Source organism: Chanodichthys erythropterus, chromosome 20 (assembly GCF_024489055.1).
Source record: "Chanodichthys erythropterus isolate Z2021 chromosome 20, ASM2448905v1, whole genome shotgun sequence".
Taxonomy (NCBI): Eukaryota; Metazoa; Chordata; class Actinopteri; order Cypriniformes; family Xenocyprididae; genus Chanodichthys; species Chanodichthys erythropterus.
The window spans coordinates 16,618,442-16,629,817 of NC_090240.1; the positions used below are offsets into that span (position 1 = coordinate 16,618,442).

General features: G+C 39.5%; 1 protein-coding gene across 1 annotated transcript in view; it reads right to left on the reverse strand.

Annotated features, from left to right (window-relative positions):
- Positions 1 to 11,281, reverse strand: part of cables2b (Cdk5 and Abl enzyme substrate 2b) — a 34,407-nt gene extending 23,126 nt beyond the window's left edge. The window contains exon 1 of the mRNA XM_067370811.1: positions 10,410 to 11,281. Coding sequence (XP_067226912.1) covers positions 10,410 to 10,912 — 503 coding nt within the window. The 5' untranslated portion in view covers positions 10,913 to 11,281. The remainder of the gene's footprint in view (positions 1 to 10,409) is intronic.
- Between the last annotated feature and the right edge of the window lie 95 nt (positions 11,282 to 11,376).

Consider the following 11,376-nt stretch of genomic DNA (forward strand, 5'->3'; position numbering starts at 1 on the left):
TTCTGTCTTAAGTAAGTCTGAAGCACGTACTGGACAGAAAAGCGCCAGGGCTGGGTCTGCCTCCTCCAGGGGCAGCGCTTGCAAGTTCACCACCTGATCTTACACAGTAAAATAGCTGGCAATGAGGAATGAGGAAGCCGCGGGAGGATGACCTCGGCAACAAGCAGGCTGAGGCACCTGAGCCGGCGGCGGTGTAGGAGCAGCAGCTGGCCGCCAGTGCAGGATATGGCTGATCGCCTCGGACTGTCTCTGAGCGGCCGAGAATTGCTGGGCAACAACCTCGACCGCATCGCCGAAAAGGCCGGCCTGAGAGACGGGAGTTTAGGAGCTGAGTACGGTCCGACTCCCTCACATCTGGCAGGTTCAGCCATAGGTGGCGCTCCTGGACCACCAAGGTGGACATCACCTGACCAATAGTGCACGCCGTAACCTTAGTCGCCCGAAGGGCAAGGTCGGCAGCTGTGCGAGCCTCCTGAAGGGCCGCTTGGTCAGCACCTGCCTCGTGCAAGCCTTTAAGCACCTTAGCCTGATAGATCTGCAAGGTGGCCATGGCGTGCAAGGTGGAAGCGGCCTGACCCGCAGCTCTGTAAGCCTTGGCCACAAGCGTGGATGAGAACTTACAGGCCTTGGACGGGAGCTTGGGATCACTGAGCCACGTAGGGGGTAGCCCAGCATACCCTTTAGCCGGAGGTGAAGGCAGAGGAACTGGTAACCTCCTCATGCGCTTCCGGGAAGAAAGGAACCGGTGGGGGGCCCTGGCGTGCAGCACCAGAGCATGCAGCCCTCAGGAACCAATCGTCCAGCCTCGAGCGTCCTGGACGGGGTGGAGGATTTCACTCCAACCCAATGTTCTCAGCTGCCCGGGCAAGCATGGCCGTCAGCTCGGGATCTGACTCAGACAATGCTGCTCTCCCAGAGGGAGGCAACGCAGCCAAATCTTTATCTCCCGAGGACTCAAAGGAGCTTGAGATGCAGCGATCAACATACAATCATCCTCCGGAGCCCCGAATGAGACGCTGGGTCCCCCAGAAAGGGACGCAGCAGGCCCACCTGGAAGCTCCACCGGCAGATATGCCTGGGAGGGGGGCGTGGCCCGAGGAGGCTGACTTGTCGGGTTGTTCCATTCCGTCACCCTCAGATCACCAGGGCCACCAGCCGAAGATTGGGGTGTGGCAGAGGGGACTCGATACTGTTTAACACTCTGAGGTCTGACGGTATTGCCGGCGATACCACTGTGTTTTTTTTCTTATCAGTGTGAAAGAGACTCAAAATACTCCGTCAATGTTGCACATACAATTAAGAGTTATACACCATTTTAATATGTGGAATATCTTCTTTCATTTGTGTACACTCAGAGTAAAAACAAAATGTTGTGCTTTTTGTAAAATAAAGAAAACTAACATGATGCGTGATCTCTTGTCTCCCTCTGAACGAACTCCAGTCTGATAGTTCTCAGAAAATGAACTGTAACTTAGTGAATACTAATCACAGAAAAATTAAACTTATGTCGAAAAAAACGTTAAGATGTCAGGTTTTAAATCATGTAAGTCAAATCGAAAACAAACCTTCTGTGTTTATGTAATCTGTATGAAAAGAGAGCCATGTCAGAAATCCGTGATTCAGCTCATTATCCGCTAATGCGGCCACGCCCACGGAGCCAGCGCTATTCAGACGCAAATTCAGTCAATACATGCATACATCATCTCAATCGTGTATTTATTGTCTTCAAAAGTGTTTTGAATAGCCATATTTAGTGATCTCTTGCCTCTGTTAGTTCTTTGATTGTCACATGATACGCCTCTTCTTTTACTGAGGCATTTGTGGACAAAAGGGGCAGAGCGCCCTCCGGCTCAAGGATGAATTAAAAACACAGCATCCAGCGCTCATAATAATGACAATAAATATAGAATAATAAATATTAATCCTTTGTATAGAAAATTGATATAAACATATGAGAATCCATCAATATTTCTCCAAATGTGTATGTTTTTACGCATATTAAGAAATTATGGTCAATATAAGATTTTAAGAGTCAAAATGTGAAGCTTGAGCCTTAGATCTTTTTAATGATGTATAGTTTGTCAACTGCACATCAACATAGGCTCTATAATATAACAAATATAGTAGCCTATATGAAATGCCCTAGAGGTAGGAATGTTCAGACGCTTGCATCACAGAAATACATTATATTTTAAAGTATATTAAAATAGAAAACCATTATTAAGAGACTTGAGACTTCTTTTAAAAACATTATAATGGCAATGTGTTCTTTTGACTGGTAGTGTAATTTAACATAGGCCTATACAAAATTTTCTTCATATCATGTGCAATAATACGTGCATGCATGAGATCACAAAAATCATGTTTTTTTTTTTTTTTTGTCCTGAGTGATTATGCTGCTGCTGTCATTAAAATCCAAATATGATGGTTATTTAAACTTTGCTGCTATTTTCAAACTGTAAAAAACATTTTTAAACTATTCTCGGCACACAATGTATGGCATATTGAAAATATTAAGACATCTGTGGCATGAAACTCGAAACATTCCTTAAAGCTACAATATGTAATTTTTTGCCACTAGAAGTTCCCTATTCAAAACAAAGGCGTAGCTTGATGACGCCAAGTTTGAGAGTGGAATCTTGGGAGGTGTGGTCTTCACCTCACAGCCAGTGGAAAATAATTGGGAAAGGCTTTGGGAAAAAATCATGTTCATGGATGTGATTATTAACATTACTGTAGTATGAAGCAGAGCAGGAGGGAGTGTTGTTGGAGCTGAACGAGGAGTTGGAGCAATTGCTAATGAGTGAAGAACGTGACATGTTTCGCGGCATGTTATTATGCCACAGTCGCCGGCGCCCTTCTTCTGGTCAAGTGTATGACGTAAAACAGCGCTGTTTATCATATTAGATACATTTGAGTGTGTTTAAAAAATGATGTTACGACGTTACTCTGAGCGTTCGCTCGGCGGCTGCTGTGAGACACATATTGAGCTATATAACAATGATTCATATTCTGTCTATACATGTAACCAAACATTTGTTCCCTTGTCTAATAAAACAGATAATATATTAAAGCATCTTTAGTGTTTCCATGGTTTCTACAAAATAAAACTGGAAACCGAGGGTAACACAATTTACAAATAGTTGAAAACATTTGGGATGTTGTAAGTACTCAACTAAACAAAATATATAACACTGGTCTAGTGGTTTTTAGATATTTTACTGCAAAAAATTTACATATTGTAGCTTTAAACATTCTTCAAACCTTTTTTTTTTTTTTTGAGGCAAAAATTACTTTTAAAGTTCTTTCAAATGAAAACGTTTAAAACAGTAACAATTGTGAAATAACTTCAAGGGGAAAAATAAACAAACAGTTAAGAAAGGATGTACAATCCTATTACTCAAGTTCAACTCAAGAGGCAGGGGGAATGTTAACCCTCTCTCCCTATATGTACCACTGATCCTCTCTCTTTATATACCACATGTGTGTTATATATCTCATAATCTCAGGTCCAGTAGATCCCTGCCCCTCATTCCAGGGGATCAATAACAGTTCCTGGCGGACTGGACGCAGTCAGGCCACAGTCACGTCACAAGGCTTTGAATAAATACCCTGGCGTAATCCTGCCAGGACTGGACATGCACAGTATTAAAGCGCTAAAAGAACATATGGCTTGATTCCATGCTTTCAGTGTTCCAATAGCACACAGGGATGAAAGACTAGGCTAGATTACCAGCACTGGTGAAAAATGTCGAAGCACATGGCTAAAGAGGAAGTGCCTCAGAGAAATGAGTGGGTGAAATGTCAGGCCTCAATCAGTGGGCTTGTGTGTTGGAGGTGCTACATTGGTTACAACATAATTTATGAGTGAGGCCATATTTGAGTTTGGTAGCATTTGTTTTTAAAACGTGCTGTTTTGGATAATAAATACAGTATAAATATTTGATTAATGTACACTATCATTCAAAAATTGAGTCAGTAATCAAAATATCCTCAGCAGCACAACTGTTTTCCACATTGATAATAATCGGAAATGTTTCAAAGCAGCAAATCATCATATTAGAATGATTTCTGAAGGATCATGTGAAGATGCTGAAAATTCAGCTTTGATCACAAGAATAAATTACATTTTAAAATACATATTTAAATAGAAAACAGTTATTTTAAAGTAGTCATGAAATCAAAATTTACAAAACCCTATTTACTTTGTTAGTGCATATTACTAGTCTTGTGGTGAACAATTAAACTGTGCAAGTTAATACACAGAAAAAAATTGTTTGTCGTGGTAATCTTTATCAAAATCTGAAGAGTTACTTCCGGTCTGGAAAGGTGTTCCTTCTCTGATGGCGTCAGTTTGACGGCTCAGGTTGAAAACGCATAAACCACTCCTCTGCAACCGTTATTCTGCTATGAGCGAGATATAGAGAGGAGGAGCGCTAAAGTAAAACTCTGCCCTTCCCTGTTTCACTTGGAAATATGTCACAACACTGGAGAAAAGTTGTTTGCAACTTCCGGTTCACAGGGAATTTAAAACTGCCGTCCGTAAGTCTTTGTCGCCATCTCTGTTTGAACCCTGAAATTGCAGTTATTTGCGGAGTTATCTTCTTTACGTGGGTTGTGCATCAGCATGGCTCATCAGAGCGGAAGAATATAATGTTTTGAGGTGTATGTGTGGGAAGTTGATGATTCTGGATTACAAGCCACCATCAAAATGACAAATACAAAGTTCTGTCATGAAACTCTAGATGGCGCAGACTAATAACTCAACCTGCTGGTAATCACATCATTATCTATAGGACGCAACTGATTGGTTCCTGCTGTATCAGTAGCCAATGAGCTTGTGTGTTCAACCTTCAAATACTTGGGCAGCATTTGCCTTAGCAGTGCAGTGCGCTTTCAGAAAGTTTAATTACATTCCAGCTGCTGAAAGAAGAAGCTACAAATGATCCGTCACCTAAAAATTGATTTTAGATCATTTTTAACCCCCCAAAGAATTATTTTTTTTTTTTTTTTTGATCGAAGATCTGTTTTAGCAGCAGATTTCAGCACAAATTGTTTTATTGAAGAATGACAACTATATTAAAATATGAAAACTTTTAATTACAGATTCTAAATTTCAGTTATTTCGATTATATAACATGCAAATTAAATATTATGGGGAGTTTTAGCACAGTCCGCTCAACGTAAGGAAGGACTGGATGGGATGCGTGTTGTTCATGTTGTCTTAAGAAAATAGCTTTTTTTCCCATGAGATTTCCTCATTCCATGTGAAAGACAAACTCTTACCGACCCCAAACTTTTGAACGTTAATATAAACAATTTGCATCCTTCACCCTCATTCATTTGTTTTCAACAGCAATGTGTAGTAAAGCTTCCTGATGCATGAGAAATGATTTATAATATCTCAGATTTGGTAGCACCTAGCATATCTAAGATATCAAAGGTGGAAGACAGCAAGTGATACTATTAGCATCCTTTATACTGAAGAGTGTTTTTCTGGCGTATCTCAGCTAAGGGTGCTATTGACATAAGAGAATAAGCCAAGCCCAAGGTTATTCCGCAAACACGGATACACTCATTACTACTCCACGTCTTACTCATATGTGAGGACTTGCAAGAACAAGGAGTGGCAGAAGTGATTGAGGATATCCCGATCAAGTTTTCTATGCCCACAATCCCAGTCATTTAATACTGAGAATCTGCTGATACTGAGTCCTGATCTGATACTTGTATTTTCCTAGTGCTTGGTGCACACTTCAAGTACATGAAAGTTATTCAAATCAATCCAATGTATTCAGGGCCATGCAAATAGTTTCTCAGGGGCATGGGCCCAATGAAATGTTTTCCGTGACTAAAGGGTGATGGCACAACTAAAGAGCATCATTCATAGGTATCTGTACAGCCCTAACTACAGCATAGTGTATTATTCTGCCATGTATATCTACCAAATATCATTCAGTTGATCAGTGATATTCTCTCTCACATTTGACGTCACTGCCTCTTCCATTACATCTATTTCTGATTGATTTATCTCCTGTTCGTCTCCTGCTATCCTGATTAGTATTAGCGGAATTGTCCTGGGGCGCAGTTCCATCTTCTTAGGATCTCTTTTGATCAGAAACACCATCAGCTTTACTCGCAGATATAAGAAATTAAAATATGCTTGACTCTCTTTTTGGCATTTTGGCGATATTAACTTATTTTTTATAGAATAATTCATCAGCTATATACACTCTCTCCAAACTTTCCACTACTCACTGCGCTCAAAACAATAAGCAGCAAGCACAAACCAATGAGTGATTTTGAATTTAAGAAAGCGGATTGGTCAAAAACATATACATTGAGAGCCAATAGCAAGACATAACCTCCAAATACATAACCAAAAAATCTTTGAATGAAGATATATTTAGTAGGGCTGTCAAGCAATTAAAATTTTTTAATCTAATAATTGCATGACGTGGCGATTAATTAATCTCATTAAAATATTTAATTGCACATCAATTTTGGCAGACAAAATCATTTGAAGTGATTATTATGTAAAGCATCAAATAGGCATTACAGAAAGTAGCTTCAGAAATAAATATTTTATTTGATTCTGCAACACATGAACTTTTGGACCATGAGGTTGAGTAAATTACTGAATTTTCATTTTAGGGTGACCGATACCTTATTATTATTATTATTTTTTTTTTTTTTAATTAATATGGAAATATGAAATTATTTTTTTAAATACAATTAGACTAAATAATAAACTAAAACTGCCAGTAGGTGGCAGTAAATGTCTTAATGATTAAGTTGTTCATTCATCCACTGATTCAGGAGTGAAGTAAAAGGTTCTTCAGGCTTGTTGGGCTTGAAGCAGCGCTACACAGACCGATCGGTGTATGATATCAAAGTATCACGAGAGCGATTAGAGAGCAGACGGCTCTGTTTGGTTTTGAAATCGCTCGCGCTGTACTTTGATGTCATACACAGATCGGTCTGTGTAGCGCCGCTTCAAGCCCAACAAATCTTTTATGAATGGTCCACTGAATCATTGATTTCACTCGGCTCCAAATGAAATAAAACAATGCTGTGCATTTTTGCGGAGAGACGAACAGTTATGTCTCGTCTTTATATTTACATTGGCAAAATTTAACAAAATTGTGTCTAAAATAACACAATGTTAACTTATTATTTACTAAACTGTTGTATAAAATCAGTATTGCATTTGCACTCGTTACTCGTATGATATTGCTTAACTCATATGATCTAAATATGAGACAAAAACTAAAATGGGCATTTTTGCCTCCATATCTTGAATTTGAGGGACTTTCTGACTGCAATCTATAGGCTTCATCGTGCAGTGAGTTGTTGCCCTGCATCATATCCTTCATCAATCATTTGTATGAAAGGTCAGATGAACTACAGGGTCTGGGGCGTTATAAATTTTAAAGCATTATTTTTTTTTACCCTAATTAATTAATCTAATTAAATGTGCAGCCCTTAATTTTTAGTGAAACCTGAGAGATTTATTCCCATCCATTCTACCAAAACTTTGACGTTTCAGAAAGTTGATAAAGGGATTGTGAAAGTAATCCATATGAATCTAGCAGTTTAATCAAAGTCTTTGGTAGAGACTTGATCGCTTTATATGATGAATGAATTTAATTAGGGCTTTATTTACATATAAACTTTGATCAACACACACATAAATAGAGCACATCAAATATGGTGTATGGAAGCTTGTTTGGTGGATGTTTGCAATGCATTTTTAAACTTTCTGAAGCATCATAGTTTTGGTGGAATGGACTTTCAATGGAGGGTGAGAAATCTCTCAGGTTTCATTAAACATATCTTTGTGTTTTTTGAAGAAGAACGGATGTCTTATGGGTGTGGAACGACAAGAGGTTGAGTAACTGATGACAGAATTGTAATTTTTGGACGACTAACCCTAAGATTGGAGAATGTCTTCGTCAAACATGATCTGTTCAACAGAAAAAAAGCATGTCTAGTAGAGCTCGATGTGAGAACGTTTTACTACAGGGGAATCATGTTCACACAGAAACACAAAACAAAACCCAGAGCCAAATGCTAAAAATGAAAACATCCTTCATGCAAATTCAAAAATATTTGTTTCAAGCAACTACATAAACAGTTTAAAGCCTCAAAGCATTCTGACAATGCACGAGGCTGAGAATTTGGCAAGCGTGGTCAACAAGCTCCTACTTGTTGGACTATTCAGACTATCTTTACGTCTTTATTGTGAATGTCACATCTCTCATGCATTTTACTTTTGAACCACTGACCACGATAAGAACAGTTATGAACACTTATTCACAAATATAATTGAGTATTTAAGCAAGGAAAGGTCCATTTAAATGCATTCTGGATGGAACTATTTTAAGAAACCGTAACATTTGAATTAAGCAAGTTCATGCTACATAGCCCTGACTTATTCTCCAGTGCGGAGACGGTTCTTTCCCTCAGGCCTGCAGAGACCCTTTGAAGGGTTGAGAATATGACAGAATGTCTTAAGCTTTAATCTCTGCAGGTACTGTGTGCAGAAAGCAGCGTGCAGTGCTGGAAGAACACCACCACCCTTATATGCAGCACGGACTGACCTCAAAGCTCCGACTGATAAAGTAAAGCAAATGTCTGCCATAGCTGTCAGTCTGGTTTGAATCTACATGGCACAGCCGCACCCTTTTTAAAGTAAAAGGGGGAAGAGGGTTGTGGGGGGGGGGGGCAGTCAAAGGAATGAAGACCTCCTACTGCTCAATGGACTACACTAAGAGCTAAACATAAACGTCATTCTCTCACTGAGTGTATAATAAGCCTTTTCACTTCCTCATCTGGAGAGATAAACCAACCAAGTTGAAAACTTCATGCACAAATGGCCATTTTTAGGCAACATTTATTTGGCTGTTAAGTCATCTGGATTCCAGAAAGGGGCTCGTTCAGTCTGTGGTCAATGCACTAGTGAGAATGAAAACAGCCTTTTTCACATACTTCCGTGTCTCTGGAACAACATTTAAAAGTCAAGCAGATAAAATCTATGGTGGTGGCTTGTCATTTCAGTCTCGTTCTATCAGTAGTTCAGTCTGAAACTAGAAAATTCATAAATATTTTTTTTTCAAAAGAACTCTTAAAATAATGGTAAAAGTGATGTTTGGAAAGGATTCTGGAAGAAATTTGGAAAAAGGTGCGTTTCAAACCAAACAACTAAAGAGTATGTAACCGCAGACGGTTCATTCACTGTAAATAGGGGTTTATATTTAAAGTACAAACAAATTACACTCTGTTTGGGCAGATATACTGTACGTGACTCACTCAAAAACACATGAGGAACTGATTTTGAAGTTGACTGAAGCAGTCAAATATATAATGGCATAATATACTGTTTGCTTTACATTATTCTATTTGTGTAATTTCTAGCAAATAATAATAATAAATAAATTAAATAAAAAAAAATGAAGTGAATGATGAGGTTGGCAACATTACGTCACCTCTCATATAATCATTTCCAACTCCTCATATCATTAGCCTGAATGGTGCCTCTCCCACTTAATATGTAGGTTGGGTCAAATCTGTTAGAAAACATGCTTATTAAACACTTTACATCATGTGTCCATGTTAATGCAGTAACATTTAACTAAAAAAAATAATAATTTCATATTGTTCACCAGCATTACTCAGTACTTAATACTAAGTTTTACAGTTTCTTTGAATCACAAGAGTGTCACAAAGTAAGCAGTAAATGAAAGTGATGTGTTATGCATAAAAGCCATATTAAAATATACCTTCTCCGACCCAGCTCATCCCCCAGTTTTGTGTAAATTATATATTAGATCCACCTTACACATTTCCATTGTTTCATATATTTTATAATGAAGAATTTATAGTATCGGATCTGTATATTAATCATACATCAGTCATAACGCTATTTCTGCAATTATAATTAATGTTAAGTAATGCATCCACCTATTGCTTTTTAAACTAATTAGGGTATGTCTCTTTTTTTAATATCTGCTAAGCAGAACCAATTTTCCCCCTTACTTTTTGACAAAATATTATAGTTAAGTGCTGGACCACAAAACTTAAAACAAAATATATATTTTAACGGTTTATTACTAATATTTAATATGTAATAATAATAATTTAGAAAAAATACAATGGGTCCAGCATGTCTTGAAAAAAATGATTAGCTTTTTGATAAAAGTCGAATAATGAATTTAAAATATTAGGTGAATTTATCCTCTTAGACAGTTTAAATGACAGAGGATGCCCACATATGCTGTCTAAGTAGGCAGCTCGCCAGATTTTGAGACACAACCAAGAGGACTTTCTCTCTCAGAAGTTCATGTAAACTATCAGAATGCATTAACCTCGAGCGCACTGCCTCTGTAGTGAACCTGTGCTGAACCCACCGCGGTCGAGAGTCCAGCGAGGAGCCGCAGCTCTGCACCGACAGCAGCGTCGGGGACTTCCGCGCTCCGAGCGGAGTTGGCTGTAGACTGCACGGGGACAGGAGATTACTCTGCGAGCAGAACGAGCCTCTCTCCCTCTCCAGGAACACTTCGGTGCTCCCGACGTTACTGAACCCAGAATCCGACGGCAGAACCAGGATGGGCGGGACATTGAGCAGCCCGAGTCTGGGGACAGAGAGGCTGGAGAAGGTCCCATCGGTGCTTGCCGCAGCGGACAGTTCACTCACAGCCGCGCCGATGTCAGCGCACTGAAACTCTGCATCACCGGGGCCCGCTGCGCTGGCATTGTTCCGCACAGGCCGTCCGTCTAGGGATATATTAGTGAGAAACAAAAGCGCAGCTTGTCTCCTCCGCGAATCTTTACTTTTCCGCAGATGCTCTCTGTGCAGTTTGCCAGTGCATGGGTTCAGTGCACTCTGCGGGCTGCAGGCAGCAGCCGCCATTCTCAAGTAACCCGTCTGCTGATGCTCGATACTGTTTCTACCCCGGCGCGACTCATCCGGACACGCCTGCTCTTATCTGATTGGCCTAGAGTACAGGATTTTAGTAAATAGATAGAGCATGCGTGAATTTGATTGGCTGATGAGTCATAAAGTGTCCAAAATAAAGCATCAGGCGCGCTCTGTGAGGAAGAGAGAGAAAATGAAGGACTGATGCAGTTTCTGCTGCTTTGTTATTATGTTTATTTTATATATTCATATTTCATGGATTAAATAGCTACTAAAGCTGACTGAAAATAGTCTTACTTTAAATGCCTCATTGCCCAAAAATGATAGTTGTGACTTCTCCATTTACAGCAATTTAACCACCACTTTCAAGGTCCAGAAAGGTACTAAAGACATCGTTAAAATGGTCACGTGACTGCAGTGGTTCAACGACTTTATTCAACAGTATCTTCTCTTGTGTC